This window comes from Palaemon carinicauda, unplaced genomic scaffold (assembly GCF_036898095.1).
Source record: "Palaemon carinicauda isolate YSFRI2023 unplaced genomic scaffold, ASM3689809v2 scaffold17, whole genome shotgun sequence".
Classification (NCBI taxonomy): Eukaryota; Metazoa; Arthropoda; class Malacostraca; order Decapoda; family Palaemonidae; genus Palaemon; species Palaemon carinicauda.
This window is the reverse complement of record NW_027169258.1, coordinates 593,681-620,907: the sequence shown is the minus strand read 5'-3', so window position 1 is coordinate 620,907 and position 27,227 is coordinate 593,681. Positions and strand designations below refer to the sequence as shown.

At 28.6% G+C, this 27,227-nt stretch overlaps 1 protein-coding gene across 1 annotated transcript; it reads right to left on the bottom strand.

Annotated features, from left to right (window-relative positions):
- Positions 1-99: 99 nt before the first annotated feature.
- LOC137635766 (DNA polymerase delta catalytic subunit-like) lies at positions 100-24,809 on the bottom strand (the record flags this gene model as incomplete). The annotated part of the gene is given in 7 exon segments (XM_068368219.1): positions 100-189; positions 9,194-9,879; positions 15,021-15,648; positions 15,650-15,895; positions 15,897-16,295; positions 16,297-17,666; positions 24,764-24,809. Coding segments are annotated over 7 exon segments (3,465 nt in total), but the record flags the coding sequence as incomplete, so codon positions are not given.
- Between the last annotated feature and the right edge of the window lie 2,418 nt (positions 24,810-27,227).

The following is a 27,227-nucleotide window of genomic DNA, read 5'->3' as shown; positions in this document are numbered from 1 at the left end:
CCGCATTACAATGGGTTCTACAATAACTGATATTCAGGATGGAGACTTAAGAGAAATGATTGAAACATTTGATAAATTTGATTTTTCAAAATCATTTACTATTTCTGGAATTCCGGTATTTGCACCAACGAGAGTTTCTGTATCTTTAAACTCCTGGTCATACTCTGTTAAAAATATAGTAACATTGCCCTATAGTATAATGAGTCAAATAGCATTAGAATCTTATGGTTCCGCACGCATGCAGGAAGGGGATCATAAGAAGGTAAAAATTAAATATGATGACCAACAAACAGAATTTAATGCCAATATTCCAATATTTTATTCTGGACACACCAAAATTATACAACAAATTGTTAATACTAAAATATATGCAATGTGCTCAACATTTGCGATTACAAAAAATCCGTATATTATTGATTTCGACATACATATAGCCTCTTTGGCTGTAGTTTGGATAAGAAGTTTATTCGAAATTCAAACCTTTCCTATCCCAGAGCACGTAAAAAATCGTATGGAAAACATTGAGGCTACAGCAGAGTTGTATATGAATAACAGGAGATTTATCGTTTATTGTAATGCGTTATTAACCCTGGATAGGTACACTCCTCGGACACCCCTTTAAGGGTATACTCGGACGCGAACGACCCCGACGCCAAAAAAAATTCTTGAAAAATCAGTTTTTGCAGTAACCTCCTTTTTTCTTTTGCCAAAAAAAACTTCAATGAATGCTTAAAACAACTGTAAAGATAAATACTACTCATCTGCAGAAAAACTATTTATTATAAATATTTTAAAAAATTAAGTAGAAAAAAAAGACCTGACATAAAAATTCATAAAAAAAAGTTTATACATATATACACAATTCCTTTTAGGAATTGATTCTTGAATGTTTAGGACACATCTTGATGTATTTTGGATGAAGTCAGACCCATGGAGGTGAAGATCTGAAATGAGAAAAAAAGGGTAACTTTTTTGGGCCAAAAATTTTTTCAAAATTTCATGAATTTTTTTGGGTACCCAAATGAAATAGGAAGTGGCTAATTTTTTTAGGGAATAAACATATGTTATCCTAAAATAGAAATATGTAAAAAAATCTTCATTATTTTTAAATTACATTTATATCAGGGGCCATATCTAAAGGTAATTTTTTGAGTACTTAGAAATTTCGTAAAAAAATACATATATTTAATATATAATATGATATTTATGCAGGTACAAATATACCAAAATATCACAAATTCTATAGGGAACAAGAATATATATAGATAGGGCAGCTTACGCTTCGGATATGTCCACAAAATGGCCGCCAACCACACTGACTCAGACTCCCTAATCTGCCACTTGAAATGTAGGAAGGGTATGTCAATTTCAAGGTGTTATTTACTAATCTAATTATTATTGGATATGCATAAAAATTGTATGGTGGGTTGCTGGATAATTGACGATTATTTTACGACTATAAAATTAAAATTCTGACCCAAAAAAAATTTTTTGAAGGGAAATAAAATCGAAAAAAAAAATGTAAAACAATATAATATTTTAGCTAAAAAAATTTGATGATATTCAATCAAAAAAAAAAGTAAACAAAATTTTCCGACAAATAAACATCTAGAGGAATCATTACTCTGTGATAGTTCCTTAGTACGTAGTAATTTTGAAAGAATTGGGAAAAAACGAAAAAATGGCAATCACCGGAAAATCGAACACATACCTATATATAGCCATATCTGGCTAAAAAAAAGATAGGCATGGGTAGCCAGATCATCTAGAAACACTTTCCAACACTATAAAAATATAAGTTTTGCGACACTACTTGCCAATTCCTTACGGTAACATGACTAAGCAAAAAAATGCAAAACAAATAAAAAGGGGCACTCGCGGAAAAATGGCTAACATTCTAATATACGGCATTTCAGAAAAAAAAATTCAGCCACGTGCTAGGCAAACCATCAAGGCACATTTTCCGACAAATAAACATCTAAATGAATAATTACTCTGTGATAGTTCCTTAGTACGTAGTAATTTTGAAAGAAATGGGAAAAAACGAAAAAATGGCAATCACAGGAAAATCGAACACATACCTATATATACGCCATATCTGGCTAAAAAAAGAAGATAGGCATGGGTAGCCAGATCATCTAGAAACACTTTCCAACACTATAAAAATATAAGTTTTGCGACACTACTTGCCAATTCCTTACGGTAACATGACTAAGCAAAAAAATGCAAAACAAATAAAAAGGGGCACTCGTGGAAAAATGGCCATTCTAATATACGGCATTTCAGAAAAAAAAATTTCAGCCACATGCTAGGCAAACCATCAAGGCACATTTTCCGACAAATAAACATATAAATGAAATATTACTCTGTGATAGTTCCTTAGTACGTAGTAATTTTGAAAGAAATGGGAAAAAACGAAAAAATGGCAATCACAGGAAAATCGAACACATACTTATATATACGCCATATCTGGCTAAAAAAAAAAATAGGCATGGGTAGCCAGATCATCTAGAAACACTTTCCAACACTATAAAAATATAAGTTTTGCGACACTACTTGCCAATTCCTTACGGTAACATGACTAAGCAAAAAAATGCAAAACAAATAAAAAGGGGCACTCGCGGAAAAATGCCCAACATTCTAATATACGGCATCTCAGATAAAAAAAAAGACATGCACGTGTTAGCCCAACCATCAAGGCACACTTTCTAACACATATACATGAAAAAAAAATCAATAATATACGGCAATTCCTTACTACGTAGTAAAATTTTTACTAATATTGAAAAAAAACAGAAATTGGCAACCGCAGTTAAATACCCAATATACCAATAACTACGTCGTATCTGACAAAAACAAAATCACGCATGGGTAGCCAGATCATCTAGACACACTTTCCAACACTAAAAAAGCAAAAGTTTTACGACACTATTTCGCAATATCATACGGAAAAATGACTTGGCAAAAATATGAAAAAAATGAAAAAGGGACACTCGGGGTAAAATGCCCGACATTCTAATATACGGCATCTCAGATAAAAAAAAAGACATGCACGTGTTAGCCCAACCATCAAGGCACACTTTCTAACACATAAACATGAAAAAAAATGAATAATATACGGCAATTCCTTACTACGTAGTAATTTTTACAAATATTGAAAAAAAACAGAAATTGGTAACCGCAGTTAAATACCCAATATACCAATAACTACGTCGTATCTGACAAAAACAAAGTCATGCATGGGTAGCCAGATCATCTAGACACACTTTCCAATACTAAACAAGCAAAAGTTTTACGACCCTATTTGGCAATATCTTACGGAAAAATGACTTGGCAAAAAAATGAAAAAAAATGAAAAAGGGGCACTCGCGGTAAAATGGTCCTCATGGTGATGAACGACATTTTAACTAAAAAAAAAATCATGCACATGGTAGCCAAACAATCCAACAAGACTTTCCACAACTGATAACCTATACAAGTTGCACCATTCTACGACAATTTCATAATACGTAATAACTTTGATAATTATGCAAACTACCTTAGAAGGGTAAACTCGGTCGCGAACGACCCCGACGCGTCTCAGAAATCGGGGAAGGAGTACAGCTACAGCAATGCACATCTAGACACTACTAGAGCGTGTAGGGGAGACACCTCCTGCAGGTCGATCACCCACAAATTCAGTCACGGGGGTGAGTCACGTGAGAAAAACCTGTTTTTTTTCGACGCTCGGGGTCGCAAACGACCCATCGTACCTATCCAGGGTTAAATAATACCACACAAGCATTAATGACCGAAAGCACAGAGATAATTCCTTCATATAACAAAGCCATAAAATGCGAATCTCTCATTAAACCAGTATTTTTCCTTTTTATGGAAGCAAAAAAATCTATAATTTCAAATAACAATATAATTAGTTTAATGAAATTAATACTCATTGAATATATTGGACGTTGTATTACAACTGCAGATAGATCGTCAAATAAATATTACTGTAATTTCTATATAGAATCATTGAATGAGTTGATTACAGATTTGATTAAAAATAAAACATCAAATCTTTATAATGAATATAATTTTCAGAATATACTAGAAAAGTTTTATACTTTAGAAGAAGTTTCTAAGGCTGCTAAAAAAATTACGAACGAAAGCGGTGATTTATTGTACAACTTTGTACCAAAAGTATACATTGACAAAATTGAACAATTAAGAAATGTAGCATCTGCGGGTGATATCTTTTGGCAAACACTGAAATTTTTTTCGCGTTATATAGGACTATATGAACTTGAAGTTGATAATTTATTCAGTGAAGAGAATATTTCTATTTATACATGCCATGCCTTAAGACACACATCATCCCGTATTCGTATGCAGAGTCCAATAGAGGATTTTGATCGGAGCTATACGTTTGTTTATGAAAATATTAAAAATGAACTATATAAAATTATTAGTGATCAGTTTCAACTAAATTTAAAAAAAAAACTATGGAGGAAGCGTGGTTCAAGGCATATCTAACTGCACACACCGAAATAGTAGAACCAATGACGCGCCAACAAATTATATCCGATGCACAAAAAAGGGGTATTAATGTTACGAATGATTCGTTTGTGACCGTTTATAATATTTTTCGAGAATCAGGATTACTTTTAAATGCTTTTCAAACTCGAGCTTGTCCCTATTATTTGGTCCCACGCAAAAATTACAATAATCATGCTAGTGTAGAAAGGAAAATGAGTAAAAATTTCCTTCACGGCTTACATAAAATATGTTATACACATCTAAATGATATCGAGGATGAAATTATGACAAAATTTAATTCACCAGAAATAACTATGGATAATATGAATGCTGTACGATATTTACAGAAAAAAATATCAATGCTTATCGCTGAAAAGTTTGAATTAACTTACTTTAGTTTGCTTATTAGGGGCTTGAATATATAAAACCACACCCCGCAACACCCTATAAAGCTAAATGTAATAATAACCCCAACCAAAATCTTGAATTTATTTTGATGACAATAATTACACATTAATCCATACATAAAAATGCAAACAATAAGGGCAAATAAAGCCGTTAATTTTAATATATACAAATCATAATTTTTTCCTAAAATTTTGGACCTTAAATCTAAACTTGTAATATCATAAGTAAGCTTTTCAATTTCTTCCTTAATCTTATTTGTGCTATTTTCTAAAACAGATTTTGGTGATATTGTATTTAATTTGTTTTTACTGTTGTCGTTTTGAAAGATTGTGAACATTGTATCCGTTATTGATAAATCGTTATAATCTTGAATGTTGATGTATTGCCCCAAGCTGTTTACTTTTAGTAAAGAAATATATTAAAAAAGGAGCGCCATTTCTTCATTCGGATCTATACCCGTTCTTCCAATGTCATTAATATTTTCAAGAAATGTGGTATGAAAGTTGATGATACATATGATATAGATAAATTCTGGTGTTATGAGGAGAGATATTATATTCCTTGAATATTTTTCTTCGGCTTGCTGTTGATTGGTAATAGAAATATAAGAAAGTGGTGATAAAAATGATCCCTTTTTCTTTTCATTGTTTGATGCTAATTGTTTTAACCCTGGATAGGTACGGTCCTCGGACACCCCTTTAAGGGTATACTCGGACGCGAACGACCCCGACGCCAAAAAAAATTCTTGAAAAATCAGTTTTTGCAGTAACCTCCTTTTTTCTTTTGCCAAAAAAACCTCAATGAATGCTTAAAACAACTGTAAAGATAAATACTACTCATCTGCAGAAAAACTATTTATTATAAATATTTTAAAAAATTGAGTAGAAAAAAAAGACCTGACGTAGAAATTCATAAAAAAAAAGTTTATACATATATACACAAATCCTTTTAGGAATTGATTCTTGAATGTTTAGGACACATCTTGATGTATTTTGGATGAAGTCAGACCCATGGAGGTGAAGATCTGAAATGAGAAAAAAAGGGTAACTTTTTTTGGCCAAAAAAATTTGTCCAAATTTCATGAATTTTTTTGGGTACCCAAATGAAATAGGATGTGGCTATTTTTTTTAGGGAATTAACATATGTTATCCTAAAATAGAAATATGTAAAAAAATCTTCATTATTTTGTAAATTACATTTATATCAGGGGCCATATCTATAGGTCATTTTTTGAGTACTTAGAAATTTCGTAAAAAAATACATATATTTAATATATAATATGATATTTATGCAGGTAAAAATATACCAAAATATCACAAATTCTATAGGGAACAAGAATATATATAGATAGGGCAGCTTACGCTTCGGATATGTCCACAAAATGGCCGCCAACCACACTCACTCAGACTCCCTAATCTGCCACTTGAAATGTAGGAAGGGTATGTCAATTTCAAGGTGTTATTTACTAATCTAATTATTATTGGATATGCATAAAAATTGTATGGTGGGTTGCTGGATAATTGTCGATTATTTTACGACTATAAAATTAAAATTCTGACCCAAAAAAATTTTTTTGAAGGGAAATAAAATCGAAAAAAAAAGGTAAAACAATATTTTAGCTAAAAAAATTTGATGATATTCAATCAAAAAAAAAGTAAACAAAATTTTCCGACAAATAAACATCTAGAGGAATCATTACTCTGTGATAGTTCCTTAGTACGTAGTAATTTTGAAAGAATTGGGAAAAAACGAAAAAATGGCAATCACCGGAAAATCGAACACATACCTATATATACGCCATATCTGGCTAAAAAAAAGATAGGCATGGGTAGTCAGATCATCTAGAAACACTTTCCAACACTATAAAAATATAAGTTTTGCGACACTACTTGCCAATTCCTTACGGTAACATGACTAAGCAAAAAAATGCAAAACAAATAAAAAGGGGCACTCGCGGAAAAATGGCTAACATTCTAATATACGGCATTTCAGAAAAAAAAAAATCAGCCACGTGCTAGGCAAACCATCAAGGCACATTTTCCGACAAATAAACATCTAAATGAATAATTACTCTGTGATAGTTCCTTAGTACGTAGTAATTTTGAAAGAAATGGGAAAAAACGAAAAAATGGCAATCACAGGAAAATCGAACACATACCTATATATACGCCATATCTGGCTAAAAAAAGAAGATAGGCATGGGTAGCCAGATCATCTAGAAACACTTTCCAACACTATAAAATTATAAGTTTTGCGACACTACTTGCCAATTCCTTACGGTAACATGACTAAGCAAAAAAATGCAAAACAAATAAAAAGGGGCACTCGTGGAAAAATGGCCATTCTAATATACGGCATTTCAGAAAAAAAAAATTCAGCCACGTGCTAGGCAAACCATCAAGGCATATTTTCCGACAAATAAACATATAAATGAAATATTACTCTGTGATAGTTCCTTAGTACGTAGTAATTTTGAAAGAAATGGGAAAAAACGAAAAAATGGCAATCACAGGAAAATCGAACACATACTTATATATACGCCATATCTGGCTAAAAAAAAATAGGCATGGGTAGCCAGATCATCTAGAAACACTTTCCAACACTATAAAAATATAAGTTTTGCGACACTACTTGCCAATTCCTTACGGTAACATGACTAAACAAAAAAATGCAAAACAAATAAGAAGGGGCACTCGCGGAAAAATGTCCAACATTCTAATATACGGCATCTCAGATAAAAAAAAAGACATGCACGTGTTAGCCCAACCATCAAGGCACACTTTCTAACACATAAACATAAAAAAAAATCAATAATATACGGCAATTCCTTACTACGTAGTAAATTTTTACAAATATTGAAAAAAAAACAGAAATTGGCAACCGCAGTTAAATACCCAATATACCAATAACTACGTCGTATCTGACAAAAACAAAATCACGCATGGGTAGCCAGATCATCTAGACACACTTTCCAACATCAAAAAAGCAAAAGTTTTACGACACTATTTCGCAATATCTTACGGAAAAATGACTTGGCAAAAAAATGAAAAAAAAATGAAAAAGGGACACTCGCGGTAAAATGCCCGACATTCTAATATACGACATCTCAGATAAAAAAAAAGACATGCACGTGTTAGCCCAACCATCAAGGCATTCTTTCTAACACATAAACATGAAAAAAAAATGAATAATATACGGCAATTCCTTACTACGTAGTAATTTTTACAAATATTGAAAAAAAAACAGAAATTGGTAACCGCAGTTAAATACCCAATATACCAATAACTACGTCGTATCTGACAAAAACAAAGTCATGCATGGGTAGCCAGATCATCTAGACACACTTTCAAACACTAAACAAGCAAAAGTTTTACGACACTATTTGGCAATATCTTACGGAAAAATGACTTGGCAAAAAAATGAAAAAAAATGAAAAAGGGGCACTCGCGGTAAAATGGTCCTCGTGGTGATGAACGACCTTTTAACTAAAAAAAAAAACATGCACATGGTAGCCAAACAATCCACCAAGACTTTCCACAACTGATAACCTATACAAGTTGCACCATTCTACGACAATTTCATAATACGTAATAACTTTGATAATTATGCAAACTACCTTAGAAGGGTAAACTCGGACACGAACGACCCCGACGCGTCTCAGAAATCGGGGAAGGAGTACAGCTACAGCAATGCACATCTGGACACTACTAGAGCGTGTAGGGTAGACACCTCCTGCAGGTCGATCACCCACAAATTCAGTCACGGGGGTGAGTCACGTGAGAAAAACCTGTTTTTTTTTGAAGCTCGGGGTCGCGAACGACCCACCGTACCTATCCAGGGTTAAAATTGAATCTAGATTTTCCTGGTGGTAAAGTTCTAAGTGATTACGAGATAATTCGCGATTATACCCACCCACGTTATATTGTACGAGAAGAATTTCTGGAATGATTGTTAATACACCTAAAGACAAAAATGTATTAGCTGCTGAGCTTAACATTGTTAAGGATTTGATAGCTAATTGAATTCATTATTCTGAAATTATTGTTCTTAAAATAACAGCAGTTAAACGCATACCACATTCAATTAATCCTTTCATTCCAACTCCAATTGTGTTTATGTTTTTTGTAGTATTCATAACATAATTCTTGGTATAATATTTTAAAAGAATCGCCAATATAACGGGGGACGCAAGAATGCTTTCTTCGATCAAAATAGTCTCGCCCATTGAGCGTATTATTTCTAATGCAGCATTCCCAACATCTTCCCTCACCTTTGATGATATAATACCTTTATAATGGCCTACCATTAAACCACCTACATCTCTTTCGTTTTGGGGCTTTATGATGGTTACATTTTCGAGTCTTTTGATTATTTTATCTGCTTTTTTGGTAAAAAATCCCAGTTCAATCTTTTTTTGTTTGATCTTTTTTTCGGTGTAACCGGGGTTTAGGGAGAATTCGTTATCATTATCATCTGTTGTGGCAGATTTAATAATATATGTAATAGGTATTGTAGATAACTGAACTATATCTGAATCAGACAATTGATTCATAACTGCATTCCCAAATATGTATCCTAAAACTTTCCTATGCGCTGATTTTTCACAGGTATCCATTTCAGCATTATAATCTTTACGAAATCTTTGACAATATTCTTGTTTATATTTAATATTTTGGTATTGCACATCCCACGACAAAGGTGGAGCATCCACCAATCCAGATATATCATACACCTTTGCCGGATCATTGGCACGAAGCTTTAAATAACTTTCTTTGGTTAAAAAAGATGAAGAGGGGGATGATAAATTAGAAGATAACAAATCCTTCTCTTTTTTATCTGTATTATCATCATTTATTATCCACCTTGATGATGGTAATATAGCAAATCTTTTTAGATTTGTCAATTGCATACCACAATAACACTTTTCAATACCACTACCATCAGGGTAATGTTTCTCTATGGAAAATGTTTCAAAAATTATTTCTGGTCTTTTATTAATAGCTTCTAAAGAAGAATTCTTGATTGTTTTAGTCAATTTAAAGTTTTCTGCGAGAAAATCATTAAATTCCTCGTAAATTTTATAGCAGGCTTCACTACACGTTGGTATATTGTCATTAATAATATACGATTCGAGACATGTTTTTTTATAATCGTGTTTATAACACTTGAGCATATTATAGCCCAATGTAGTAAACTCTGCTACAAAATCAAAGGGATATTTTTTTCTGAATTCATCTGGAAAAATTAATGGTATTGGAGTAATATCTCCCCAAGGAACATTTCGAATAATTATGTTTTTAAAATATTTGGCACCTTTACGAGACCTTAATATTTCAAATATTTTACGCAAAAGAATTCTATCGGTGATTAATAAACCTTGTATGATATCATTGTGTGTGGGTAATGGATATTCAAATGATGGGGGGGATGTTGGTGAATTATGGAACTTTTTTTAATTACATTTATTATTTCTTATAGACAAACAAAGGTTACGACAGAATAAATATAAATAACCATTTACTTTTTATTCCACGAAATAAAAATTTAAAACAATTTTTCCTAATTTTCTTGTCCTTTTTGAAAATTATATAAAAATAAAACATATAGAAAATATTTCAAATTTTTGATGATATTTAAACTGGTTGGTTATTCCACTATCATATATCTTATTCTTTCTTTATAAAAAAAATGATAATTAACCATAAAACGAGAACAAAAACAACGACAATAATAATACATTTGATTATACTCTTGGTAATTATTATCATTCTTCATATCATATTTTCAAATTTTACTAATAATAATTAGATATCACTGCTTTATTTAGATAAAAACAATAGTCAACAAATATTACAAAAAGAAGATAAGGGAGTGGAAATATATAATGTATTACCATACACCGCAACAACAAACAATATGCCTTCTTGGGATATAGAAAATGAACACGAACACGTTAATGAAAAAGAAATTAATCCTCCTTTTTTCACTTTTCCCGAAAAAGAAAATATTTCAAAAAAATCATCATCATCATCACTTTTTCTTAATAATAATGAAGAATGTTTAGACATAAAATTTCCTATATATGATAAAACATCTCATAGTTTATTATTATTTCCTAAAATTAATCAAAAATATTTATTACCCAATAGTAAAGAAATACCTTATCATAATAAATTTGGTGGATTCGGTTACTGTGGTTTTGGGAAATTATTATTTGATATAAAAACTAGTAATAACTGGTCTTATTTTTGTTATGCTCCAGAATATTTTGGAGGAGAAATGTGCGATGAACCTCAACCAAACATGATTAAGGAAAATAAATGTATTAAAGTTGCACATAGAACTAATATTCTCAATGAAAATATACCATCCTTTAATCCTTTTATTGATGGCATCTGTACTCATTGTATTTCTCCGGAAACTCAAGTACCTGTTGTCAATGCAACATTTCCTTTGTGTAAAGAAATTAATAGTGAGGTAGAAGAAAATGAAATTATAGTAACAAAAAATGAAAATTATTTCAAAGATCCATGAAAATATGATGCATTAAATCCTCATTTATATAACAGCCCAAACTATAAATATGTACCAGGTTATGGTTGTGTTTGTGATTTTCATAATGGCTTTGTTGAAGGGATATTAGAAAACCGCAAGAGCTCAAAAAAAGGAAGAAAAAGAAGAAGAAGAAGTGTCAAATGTGTGCATTAAAATTGGAGAAAATAACACAACTTCATTTCATACAACAGATATTGCATATTATAAACTGAATAATAATTTTAGGCCCATACAAGTACATTTTTATAAAGAAATAGAAAGTCCATTTAATATTATTTTTCCCAACAAAAAAAAAATTTTAGTAAAACAACATTCTTTAAAAAAAGCCAACAATCATGATTGGTTAAATAGAGTTATCAAACCATCAAGAGAATTTCCAATTCGTCATATGCATCACCCATATAAAAAATGGCCGGTCGTTTATAAGAAATCTTTAGTTAATCAATATACTCAAAAAGAGTTAACCCATCCAATATCTGCCCTTAGATTAGCAATGGGAAGAGGATTTGAAACCAAACACTGTTATGAAACAAATAATAATCATTTTTTGAATAATGCAGTACTTGGGCGTCCTAAAGTTTATACATTTCATAATAACAACACAACCTGGACGGGAAAAGTCTTTTTAAATCCATTGGGAGCAATTTATCGTCAATATTACGGAGCTACTATTTTATCTAAACCAGGAGAAATTGTAAAATTACAGTTAAGGGGTTATAAACAAGAAGAGTATCCCGATAATTCTATTATCGCCTTACCGCCCAATTATAAAATAGAAATGATGGATAAAAATCAAATTGTATACGTTCCTTCGATTTTTCTTACTTACAAAGTAGAAGATTAAGTAATTAATCAACTAACGCTTTTATACATTATTAAAACCCCGCAAAACAATATAATGGTATTAATTTAACAAACAAGCATAGATGTTTATAATTACTACACTTTTTCTTATTTATAGCCAAATTACTTAAACACAACTACTTGGAAAATAATTTTATGTTGGTAACAATTATATATATATATATATATATATATATATATATATATATATATATATATATATATATATATATATATATATATATATATATATATATATATATATATATATATATATATATATATATATATATATATATATATATATATATATATATATATATATATATATATATATATATATACTAATAATTTCTATTAATATCAATAATATTATTGTTGATAACACTTACATAATGTATGAAATAAAAGAAATCCATGGAGATTTGTTTACGTGTCCAAAAAATGTATCATTGGAGCATTGCGTTTCCCGGGATTTTTACATGGGTGGTGGAATTGCTTTAGCTTTTAAGGAAAAATTCGATAATGTTCAAAAACTTAAAAATCAAAATTGTGGTGTGGGTAATGTAGCCATTTTAGATGAAAATTAACGATTCATTTACTATTTAGTAACCAAAGAAAAGTACTGGGAAAAACCTACATATACGAACTTGTCTCGTTCTTTGTTGTCCATGAAAAATCATGCATTTAAAAATAATATATCTAAAATAGCGATGCCCCGTATTGGGTGTGGAATAGATGGTTTAAGCTGCTCAAACGTTAAAATTATTCTTCGTGATATTTTTCAATTTACAGACATTGAAATAAATGTTTATTATTTATAAGATACCGAATAAAAGCATTTGCTTTATTATTGTTATTCTGATATTATGAGAGGAATAAATGGAGGGGGGTGCATGATTAATTTATCATTTCTCTCTAATATTTTTATGATTTTTTCATATATATTAAAAAGATTTTTAAAGTTTGATATTAAAATAATCCACGTTATGATAAGCATAATAATTATAAAGAATAAAACAATTTTATAATATTTCATATATCTAGTTTTTTATTTTACTTAAAAATATATAAGATAAAAGTAGCCTCCTTGTCTTGTTTATTAATTACGCATACTTCTTGTGGTTAATACAATTCTCATCATGCAAGTTTTTATAAAAACCTTAACAGGCAAAACTATAACAATAGACGCAAACCAGTCTGATACTATAGAAAATATAAAGTATAAAATTCAAGATAAAGAAGGCATTCCAGCAGACCAACAACGCCTTATATTTGCAGGCAAACAATTAGAAGACAATCGGAAATTTTCTGATTACAACATTCAAAAAGAGAGCACCATACATCTCGTCTTAAGACTAAGGGGGGGGGGGGGGCTGGGGGGGGGAAGCACCTCATAATAAAATAAAAGTTATTAAAACTTAATCCAAACAACATATTTTTGTACAAAATTTTCTCTATTTTATTATCATCCCCCCATTTGGGTAAAATCATTTGTATATAATTTTGCTTTGATAGTGATTCATTTTCTTCTTAACTAAATTTTTCGTTTAATAACTGGTACTCATATTCGGATAATCTTACCCCAATATTAATATCATTACCGTTAGCTTGATTTTTATTATAATCTTTCTCTGTAAGAATATCATTAATTTTTTTGATTCTTCATCTTCATTTTTGTTTTCATTTGTGATATCCATTACTTTTTATGTAAACTGATTCTTTAATATTGTTTTCTATTATTCTATGAATGCATGATTGAATAATGGAGGAAAGGCGTGAATTTTCATTAATACTTTTACACTCATTTGCAAAAATATGGGCAAAATCTTTTGGGGGTAATTGATAATTTATCAACATCAATAAGATTTTGATTCAGCAATTCACCTTCTAGATAATCTCTTAATTTATTTTCCAATGTTTTAGTTTTTATTTTGCCTAATTTTTTCATGATACTCATTGATAACTAATTTTATTTTGATGGTATATGTTTATAAAAAAAAGTTAAAGAATTCAGTTTAATACTTTTATTCATTATTACTTATATACTTAATTGATTGATTATATAAAATATAAAACTACCAGAAAATCATTATTTTTTTATTCATTTACCAGAAGATCCAAATCCTTTATTGCCCCTACAAGATTCTATCTCCCATTTTTCATTTTTGATGCTTTTAACTAAACAGATATCAATTCCCGAAAAAAAATTTATTTGGGCAATTCTATCCCCAATATTTTTTTCAAAAGAATTATTTGGATGAAAATTATGCAACACCACTTTTATAGGTCTAGTATAATCCGAATCTATCATTCCTGCAACAACATCTACATAATTATTCAGAGCTATGCCAGACCTAGATTTAATCTCTCCGTGTATTTTGGAAGGAATTTTCATACATATACCAGTATCAATGGCAATTCGTTGACCGACAGGAATATTTTCATTTTGAGTACTATATAAGTCATAACAAGCCGCCCCCATTGATCCTTTAGTAGGACATTTAGCATTGTCTGAAATTAACTTAAAGCTGACTTTTAGAATATTTTCCTCCATTATAATTATTTCTTCTAGGTATGTAGTAATATGACTATATAATACCAAGAGCATTACCATTTATATGGAATATTTTTGGGAAATAATAATAATATTTATAACCTATTGTGGCAAGCCAAAACGACCGATAATTTTTTTTTACCAAAAAAATCTATTTCTGTCTTTTTACGCATATAAAAAATAGGACAGTCACGATTACTGCATATAACTTCTTTAATTAATGATCCTTGACACCTTTGACATTCAGTCCAAAATTGATTGAATTTTTTTTCGAGTGTAGCTAATTTTTCAATGTGGTGTGTATACAAATCTGTTTCGTGTACTTTACAATTATTACATAAAGCGTTATATTCTACATCATCGGGTACTATTTTTCTTTTTAATAAGGGAATTTTACAATTTATACAAGTTGGATGTATTTGAAAAAATTGACTTAATGGTCCTACTCTACTTATTGGTAAACTCTTTTTTTGTGTATGCTCTCCTATTAATATATAAGATTCAGTTTTATCACCGAGAATAGGTTCAAATATTCTAATAAGTGGCTTACTTAATGGATGTTTTAAATAATAATCATAATCTAATGGAATATTATTTTCTAATACATATATTGGATCTTCAGCCCTTTCATAAATAGGACTTTTTTTTAATCCACATATAATAACATATGGAATTCTATCGCCAAGTTTTGGAGCACTACCGGCATCTCTTTTTCTTAATTTGATGGCAAGCTCATTATGAATTTGCTTTCCTTTATAATCTGCTTTTTTTTGTTAATTCCTTTGTAATAACTAATTGAGAGATGTCAATCTCATTACAAAGTAATTTTGATATGGTTTGTTTGACAAAATTAAGGGCTTCTATTGGGTTTTTATCAATTAAGATTTTTTTCAGACAAGTATTTATGACCTTAGCCACGAGTGGGCAATTGTCTCTACGAATTGTTTCTAGCCCCTTGCAATATATTTTATCATAAGTATTAGCATTTGTATAATAAAGACCTGCATATTTTTTTTTTATTGATAAGCAAGTAAGGGAAATATATTTTCTCAAAATCAAGTTTGATTGGCTTGATAAAAGACTGAGTCACATGATTCGCCGCCTCCTTGCCCAAATTTATGGCCTCTTCTAAAGTTTCAACTCCAAAATTAATCATAACAGAATCGGTATCACCATATATAACTATAGCATTGCTATATTTTTCTTCAATCTTGTTTTTGGTAAGAGAAATCATCGTTCTTGCAAACGCCGTAACACTTTGTGATATATCTAAACACGGCAATTTACCAATTTGTGCGCCCGTAAAACCATAAACAGAATTAGCCAATATTTTATATGCCAGTTGTCTACCATCAAAGACTTTCTTTTTCCATGGATCTTCTTCGTTTTTTAATGCAATTTTCGCCTTCTTACGAGCAATTAGAAAAGGATTCTAAAATTTCTGGAATTAATCCCTTGCGCTTATGACATTTTACAAAATAATTATTAGAAGGTGTAATGATATAATCGTCAGTTTCCAGAGTCATTTGATTAATATATCTTTTATCAATAAAGGTTGTATAACACAGATTATGTGCTATTATTATCGATGGATATAATGATACAAGGTCTAAAGTAACGATTGGAATGTTATAATACCCTCTTTTTGGTTCAATAACTGTAGCTCCTTCATATTCAAAACTCTCCTTTTTATCAAACACCGGTAATACTAAATTCTGTTCTTTGGCTTTTCTTAGTATTTGGGAAAAAATTTTAATCTGTTGTCCTCTATTTATAACATATGATAAAGGAATGCCCGTTACGCGTGCCATTTCTATATAATTGACTACACACATCAATTTATTCAATAATTTTAAAGGAAGAATAGAATCTTTTAAACAATATTCAGCCAGTCTTTTTCTAGTCTGATTATTACCATTTTGTAAATCAGAAATTATAGAATGATGAACATCTTCTTTTTGTTCGTTAAGAAAATGATAAGATACAGAATTTAAAGTATATGACCGAAGTTTGTGTTCTTTTAGTATTATTGTTAAAAGGTCCATTAAACACCGTTCATTTATGTTAATGATTTTGTTATTTCTTTTTCCTATTTGTTTGTTTTGGGTTATGGTATCTAATATTGAAGATTTTATTCCTTTTACCCTTCCTAAATGAGCAAATACTGGCAAGTTTAAATGCTTGACGCAGTTAAGTAAATATGGTAAATCAAAATTATTAATATTATATCCAGTAATGATATCGGGGTCAATAAACAATAGGAATTTTGACCAATTTTCTAGCATTTCTTGTTCTTCCTGGAATAAAAAAATTTTAGAGCCCACAATGGGAGCACAACTATTCAAAGTAAAAACAACACTTATGAATGGCTCAGTCTCTCCGTGCCGCGTAACAACATTTCCAATTTGTATGACCGGATCTATTTCGGGTTCTGGAAATATTCCCCGTCTTCCCCCACACTCAATATCAAAAGATAATATTCTGAGTGGGGCAATAGACGCCCATTCTCCTTCGGGTTCATAAATAATTATTTTTTCCCACTCAAAAACGTTAACCTCTAATTGACAAGTAGTATTTTCAAAATTTGTCTCAATATTTTTTATTTCCCACTCACCAATAGGTAACTCGATCCAACAACAACCAGGCATCTGAGCATCTGTCATAAATCTAAGTGTAAAATCAACATTTGATTCGTAAACCCGAAAGTGAGTGGGATGTTTATCTATCACTAACCTATTTTCAAGAATAATCTTAGCTATAGATATTAATTTAGGTAAAGCCACAGTAACTTTAAAAAAACACAATGATGACGATGATTTTTTTTTTCTTGATATCCATATATACTTTGTTTAAACACCCTATCTACACTTAATACGTATTCCTTTAATTTAATTTGATCTTTTTTTTTCATTCAAGTAGATTTTTCGATTCAATGCCCTTTTTATTTGGTCTGAATATGAAACTTGTTTTTGTGAATCTAATAAATTGACTGAAACATATATCTAAGGAAAAAATCCAAATACATTCCAACAAATAGTATTCCCTATATCATTTAATCCAAATAATCTTATTATGGGTACCTGCTTCTGCTGCTGCATATTATAACCACCACATTCCTTTTTTCTTACCGGATAACCAATATAATAATCAATATCCATCTGCTGAAAACACAATTTATTTGTATTGCGAGTTGATAATGGTGCTGCTGGCCTACTCCATTCTTGGAGGAACCTATTTTTATTATCACCATTCTCAAAAAATTGCCGCAATTTGCTTATTTTACAACTCATTTTGAATTATATCTTATGAAAAACTATTAGACGTAATACCAATTTCATGTAAAGCCATTTAAAAGTAAGTCTTATATATATATATATATATATATATATATATATATATATATATATATATATATATATATATATATATATATATATATATATATATATATATATATATATATATACATATATATATATATATATATATATATATATATATATATATATATATATATATATATATATATATATATATATATATATATATATATATATATATATATATATATATATATATATATATATATATATATATATATATATATATATATATATATATATATATATATATATATATATATATATATATATATATATATATATATATATATATATATATATATATATATATATATATATATATATATATATATATATATATATCTTTTAAATTACCAGGAAAATAAATTTATATTAAATTTGTAAATTTGGTACCTTTTTTATACTAAAAAAAGGCAATATATTATGCATTCCTTTTTAATAAAATTTTTTTACAAGAACAACAAAACAAAGATGATTATGATAGTATTACCTATTATATGTTAAAACCCAAAGACTTGGCCTCGCGGATGACATATAATATAAAAAAACATGGCCATAAATTTGAAAGTATTATTATTTATTGTATAACTGATGTGATAAATTTGAAAGAATACGCTATTTTTCCTGAAGTTGGCTCATCTGGCAATTATTTCATGATGAGTGTTTATGGATTTATTAATATACTTTTAAAAGAAATTTATAAAAAAGATATTTACCAAGACGTAAAAAGTATAATTAGTGTTTTCATCACCACAGAAGAAATTTATGATAAGGGTAAAATACCTCCACTTTATAATGCGGTTAATTTAGACGATGAAAAAGACGAATTAAAAAACAAATTTGAACGTGGATCGTTCGGGTCGTGTTCCGAGATTACAATTTACCAATATTTGTTAAAAAAACATCCAATAGCGACAAAAGAATTGAATGGTTTCAAAGAGGTGAAAAAGTTGATAATACAAAATAAAAATGATTTTGTTATACTGGTGGATCACAAAGTTATACCTTATATTAATAATCAAATGTTTGATGAAAAAAAAGTATCTCCTAAAAAATAATCTATTCGGTAGATATTTCATGATTTTCATTAAAACATAATAAAATATTATCATTGTCGATATAATTAATATCATCATTAACACGCGTAAACATTAAATTAGAAAAATTAATACGCCCGAATGATAGGAAAGTATTAAATTGAATATTAATATTATTTATTATTTCATCTATTAAATTTGCGTTAAAACAACATTTTGCATAAGAAATGTTAGAATAAGTATCCGAATTTAGACGACTTAACTCAAATATCCTCTGCCTATTGTTGTTCGGTTACAGAATATTTAGAATGAGGAGAATTATTACAAATGATAAAGGACAGGAAAAAAAACTTCGAATTAGTATTATTTTCTTGTTGTTATCTAAAAACTTCTAAAAGGGACACAAATAACATAAAAATCCAACCACGTTTTAGGATCTAGAAAAATTATAACAATGAAATTATTAATATAGTTACAATTCAGGTATTTTTCCAAGTTGTATAATTCGTCCTCTAGAAATAATTGTTTATTATTTTTTTTTTTATAAATTTTTATATATAAACCAAGATTTTCATCTATGTCCTTTAAAGTCTTTCTTTTCTTTATTACTTTTTGGTTATTTATTATTAATATCAATGTTTTTTTGGTTTTTATAAGAAGGATTATTATTATTTCGGGGTGTGGTATGAAAATAATGATTATATGTTGTAGTGTTGATATCATTATTGTTATTTTTTGGATAACAATAACAACAAAAGGAAAAAAAAGATTTTAATGTTTAAAAAAAACAAAGTATGATTATTTTCTAAATATTATTGTGGGTTATATTTATAATCTATGTAGGAATTTTCTGTAATTTATTACAAAGACACTTATTTAAAAACCTTTTTGATGAATTATATCCTCCTATTGGTTTTTATTTTGCATCGCCTATATCAAATCAATATTCTGATCATTCATATTATAATGTACCGGTGTTTTCTAACGAAAATGAATTTACTCTTGATTTCATGATTCATATTATGCCACAATATTTGTATATCTTTTTGAATGATAATAAATTAATTTATCATCCCAAAGAAGGAGTTATCTGAAATGTGTGATCACGAATTTCGAAAAGCCTTTCTCATTTTATTAGACAAAAAGGACGATGATTCAACCAATGTCATATAAACTCAAAATATATGTCACAGAAAATTAGATTACTTAAAAAATTTATACAAAAACAAAATTTTTTGTAAAACATTTGATAAACTACAGAATCCGGAAACGATAATAAATTTAATTTTGAATTTGGTAGACAAGGGAAAAAGTTTCAGAAAAATTCTTAAACATGCCAACAGATAATAACTATTCACGGGAAAAAGAAACAAAATTGTTAACTGAGCTGAAATATTCACCTTCACATGATATGTCAAAAATAATAACCAAAAATGGAGAAACTTTTATGCAATTAGATTCTATATACGAGTATTATGACTACAACAGTGGAACGAAAAAACCAATTGTTGATTTTGAAAGGACGTCGAAATCATAAATTACTCTAATATTAAAATTGCTGACATTGATCATAATTCAAAGAGCAAACTACCGATTTCACCTTGTTTATGAAAATTATATTCAGGAAAAATAGTAGTTTTCATTCCTTATTGTGAATTAATTGATATTAGTCAAATTTAATTTGGAATATAATTCTAAAAATTCTATTGTAGATATAACACAATTTCCGTTTTTATTTTTAGGTAAAATACAATTGTTGGAGAAACATATGTACAAGTGGTTTTTTTCGTATAATTTTCCTGATTTTGAATTAGAAGTCTTAAAATGTTCTTGAAAAGGACAATATACATTTCTAGTATCATTACTAATATTATTATTATCATTTTTTGTGTTGCTGTGCATATGTAAAATATTTTTACATTTCTGGGTAGCCAACGAAAAATCATTTGTTTTGTTGTTCTTGTAATGATTATTTATCTTCTTATTATTATTATTATTATTTCTTGGAAACTGTTTTATTTTAAGTCTATAGATTTTTTCATCGTCGACATATATTTCTTCTAATGAATAATTTCCCATTATTATTATGATGATGATGACAACAAAGAAGAAGAAGAGTATAATAAGTATTTATTCCAGTTTGCAAAACCCTTCATTCTTAATCCTCAAATAACTTTTAATAACTTTTTTAAAATTTTCTGATAAATTTGAAATTATTTCATCATATTTTATATTTTCCAAATCAATGTGGGTTTTATTTGTTAGAGTATTAACAATTTTGTCGTGATAGAACTCTATTTCTTTAGGATGATATACAAATTCAACGCTCATGACTACTGATGTATAAATTGAATCTTTGGTGTCTGGTATATTGTAAGTTGATAAAACGAAAGGCACAAAAACACTTGGATTGATTATTATATATAAATTTATAAGACTATTGGCGTCATCATAATTTAATATAAAATAATAATAACGTGGGGAATTATTATCCTTGTTTTCTTGGTTGATTCTCAATTGTCCTATTATATCGAATTGTTTACCTTCTTTGTGATTGAAATATATTTCATTTATATTATTCAAAGAAAAACTATCTTTTTATATCTTTTTTCTTATTGTTTAATAAACTTTTCTCTTCTTCTATTATGAGGATATTTTTTTCGTTTTGGTTCATAAATTCATTTATTTTATCAACAACACCCATATTAGATCTCGTTGAGGAATAAAATATCCCATCAATATACGTTGACATTTTTTAAATTTAATTAAAAAATGGCAGAAAAATCATATGTATACAAATTCAATACAACACTACATCATATTACTGAAAGTTTTAAAAAAATATTTGAAGAAAAAACCTTCGATACTGTAATATTAGGTATAAACCGATTTTACATGTGTCCTATACATATACCAAAAGATATGTTAGAAAACAAAAACAAAGAGGATTTTTTAAATTATGGTAATATTAACAAAATCTATTATATATTAGAGGAAAACGAACGAGACACGAGTATTATAACTGTCATGTTTAAAACCGACCAACATTTTATAAATTTATATTTAGTGTTTAATTATAACAGCATTGATTATAAAATAAGTTACATAATCATGGGGCAAGACCCCTCCTTAAATATATCTCTAATGATTCCTTCCCTTTTCTCAAAAGATGATGATTGGAAAACGTTATTTTATGGTGTTTTTTTTGGAGGATGGGATTCATATAATGTCTCCTTATTTATTCCAAGAATTTTTCGGAGAATATACAAATAAAGAAAATAAGAATATATTGTATTTTAATGTAAGAAATACAAGAGGAATAATGAAAATGTTATATTCTGACATAGTACCTATTCCATACATCCCTTATTTTTATCACCTGGTTTGTCACGCAGAAATGGAATATATTTTACAAAAAGATGAACCAGAAGAAGATCACCCATAAATTAATATTGTTAATAATACTCATAAAAATGGTAGAAACTGAAACCAATATATATATATATATATATATATATATATATATATATATATATATATATATATATATATATATATATATACATATATATATATATATATATATATATATATATATATATATATATATATATATATATATATATATATATATATATATATATATATATATATATATATATATATATATATATATATATATATATATATATATATATAGTGGATACATAAAACACTTGGGTCAGTTGGCCAACTATTTTAATAATCAACCAAAAAAGAAAATATGTCAAATAAAACTCAATTATATGGATTATGGGATTCGCGTTTGTACCCATCAACAGAATACCATCGTCTTGTTTTATATTCTAAATTTTGTGATAATATTATGAACGCTTCAAGTGGATGTTCTGAATGTATCGAAAATTTGAGTTCAGTACAAATTTTATCTCTTATTGAACAAATTGCAACGTGGGCAGTAACTGATGGAGGTAAATTTACAAATGGGGAACAATATCTAGAATCAATAGACACTAACACGAAAGATACAGAAGGAAAACCAATATTTCTGTTATTTATTTTTATCGCTAAAATCATGCCACATGAAATGGCAAATATATTCATGCCCGCAGTAATTGATCATTTTTGTCAACAAATTGGTAAAGAACAAATAGATACAAATTCCTTGAACCAAAAAATTAATTTTCAGATATTATTTGATACATTTTCCCCTTTGGTTATTGCTAAAACATTAGACAACCTTTCTCTTAATTATCAAGGTTTATTATACAATTATTTTTTTAGACACTCGTGGGAGGTTAGGTTTCGTATAAGCAAACTTAACATAACAGAATCGTATATTAATCCCCATCGCGTATTTTATGATGTCAATTTATGTTATGAGCTAATAGAGCGATTAATGTATAAAATACATAAATTAAAATTACCCGCTATTATCGGATGTTTTGAGCCAATTTTAAATCCAATAGCATTTTGTTTAGAGTGGATGATTGATGGATTTTTTCATGTTATAGGGCCTTGTATTTTAGCTGGAACTCGTGATTGTAATTTTTGAAAGTAAATGGGGCATTAATGCGTGGCTTTATAGATGTTACTACACAGATAGATATTGATCCAAAAACAAAGACATCCTTTTTAGCCTTTTTGGGACATTTATCCGATGCAAACTTTGATCAGGTTATTACTAACTGGTTACCAATATTTTCGCAAACAAATCAAAATAATTTTGATCATTGCTCTGCTGTGTTAGAAATGTTGGTCGAAAATGTTATTCATGAAGGAGATTTGGCACCTCTTATTTGTGAAAACAAAGAAGATATAGTTGATAGTTTTGAATATTTTTCTGAAAATAAGCGGTTGTGTATGTATTTAAATTCGAACAAAATGTCAACCACCACCCTTGAAATGGCTAAGGTGGCCATATGGAACGAGCATTGGAGATTATTCAGCCACGTATTAGAAGTTGGGAATTTTAGTCCAGGAATTATAAAACATTTAGCAGTATTTTCAAGTAATAAAGTTATTGGAATTGAGAAACTATTGAATAAATATCATACGTGGTTACCAAAAACGCCAGTGATACCGGAAGGCTTAACTTTATTGCAATATTGTATTAAAAATGAGGTTCGTAATTTTTATCAAATATTAAAACTAAGTCATATAAAAAATAATTTGCATGTTCCTGGTTTAGATGGCCTAACTCCCATTATGACTGCCTATTGTGTTAAAAAAATGAATTATTTTCAACTTTTATTAAAATCAAACAATATTTCATAGGATTGCTACAGCAAAGGGTAATAAAAAGTTACTATTAATATTGAAAGATCGGCAAGATAGAAATCCGCTTATGTTGCTTCCAGATAAAGAAATTCGACAACGCGATGGAAATTTGATGGCACTGCAACTAGCATTACTCTTAAAACGTAACAATGTTGCCAGACTTTTAATGTCTTTGTTTCATAGCTCACCTACGAGTTTATTTGGTAATTCCAGCATATTTAATACGGCCGACATGATGTTTCTTTATAATAATGCTACAGGATTACAAATAATTAAATCATTATCATCATCGTTCATTCCCAATTTAACACGAATATATGGTTCATAATTGGATGGGACAATAGAACGCCCAACCAATATGGAAACGTGGCCATTGTTTATAATTCCATGTGAATACATTTTGACAACATATGATTTTCTAATGTCACCAAACGAAGAATCAATCTGTCATGCTTTGTAGATTTTAAGTAATAAACGAGATAGTGAATGGGTAACCAATGGGGAAATAAAAGGAAAAATAAAAAGTTGTCCAATTTGTTTAGATGACATGAAAAAGTATTTTATAACAGAGTGTGGTCACAAGTTTCATCCATTTCGTTTATCTCGTTACTTTTCTTATAATAAAATTTGTCCAGTATGTATATATGATAAAATAATAAATCTTCCTGTTGTTTGCAATCAGAATAAATATCCCGCCACTGTTAACCGAAAGACTATTAGTTAACCCCCCTTAACTAACACAATAATACCTTATAGAATTCTTTATAATACAGTTCATTTTTGTAATAGTTATAAATTTATCCCACCTTTTATTTGTGGAAATATTTTTGAATGCTATTTCCTTGTATATCAAGAATGGGTATCTGAAACTAGATACTTTGAATAAAAAATATATATTTGTGGTACATGTATATACATACCTTGTTATATTTCAAACAAAAATATAACAATGAAGAAAGAATATGTTTACAACTTTAGCTTGGTAACTCCAGAGATTTTGGGGTTTGTTTTATTTAGTAATAATAATACCTTAACGGACCTGGGAATAAAAATATTGTCTGCGTATGCGGCGCATAAATTTTCCATGAAATATGATAATGGATATTTTTATAAAGTATCAAAATTAGAAAATGAAAAACTATTGACTGAAAGAAAATTATTAAAACAGGTAATTTTAACCTTTGATGTTATATTGGTAGAGATGAATGAAGAAGATAAAATGAATTTGATTGTTAGAGAAAATGAACAAATCATGATGGTATCACAAGAACAGGAATATAGAAGGTATGTAAACGAAAACCACCCATTATTAATAAAAAAAATTTAAGGGGTCTTGTAATGATCTTTCGTGTATGACGTTCTATAGCCGAGAAATAGAAATCCTATTTGATAATTATCGTTTGTGTATCAATCCAATAAAAAAAACGTATAATATTCAATATAAGAAAATGAGAGAAAAACAGGAAACTTTTGTACGAAATATATTGACTCGTGAAATGTTATATATAAACGATGAGGGTCCCGTGTATAAACCTTATTTCATTATATTGGCAAATAGTAACAGTATCATAGGTTTAGCTTCTCTTTAGAATGTAATAACTTTGCTGTAAAGACAGTTTATATTGAACAAGGCCCCATGAAATTATATCAGCGAATACAACCCGATAATTTTACACAATCCTATCCATTTATTTTAGAGTACGAAGAAAATTATGTGAATAAACAAACTTCTGATATATTGACTTATTTTGCTATGTGTTGGAGATTAAATGCTTCTGTTTCTAAAAATGTAAACAAAATTAATAATTTATTAGATAACTACATATCTGCATCGAGTAAACCGCACCATGTAATTAATGAAACCACAATAAAAAAATCTAATATATTCATGAAATTTAATGGTATTCCCGCTACATTAAAATTTTACACTTATCATTTTGTTATAAACAATGCAATGATGAGTGAATCTTATGACCACTGTATACCCGATAATATAGTTTATATATTAAAAGATTACATATTTTTAGTTGAATGTAATTTATAAAAAACTAAAAATCGTTGCGCCATCCCAAAACCCAAACCTATGGTTATTATTGATATTCAAACAAATGCATTTATAGCAAAAGATAGAATGAAAATTATTCAAGACTTAAGAAATTCCATAGCTTCTTATTTACATGATTACTTTATATTTATTCAGGGAGAGACGTGTGAAGGGATTTCTTTATGTAGTTCTTTACAACCAAAAAATCAGGCCATAAAGATGATCGATAAGAATATTTACAAATTAAAATTAGATGCTTCTTCATCATCAAACGAAATTTCTGATATTATTGGGGAACGCCCAGATAAATATCAACCAAACAGTAGTTATATGATTAACATTATACGGGCACTCAAAAAATGAATTGAAGTGTGTTAATTAATAAATATATGAAGAATAACTATAAAATGATGTATAATAAAACACACACACACACACACACACACACACACACACACACACACATATATATATATATATATATATATATATATATATATATATATATATATATATATATATATATATATATATATATATATATATATATATATATATATATATATATATATATATATGTAAATATCACCCACGAATGGCATTTAATA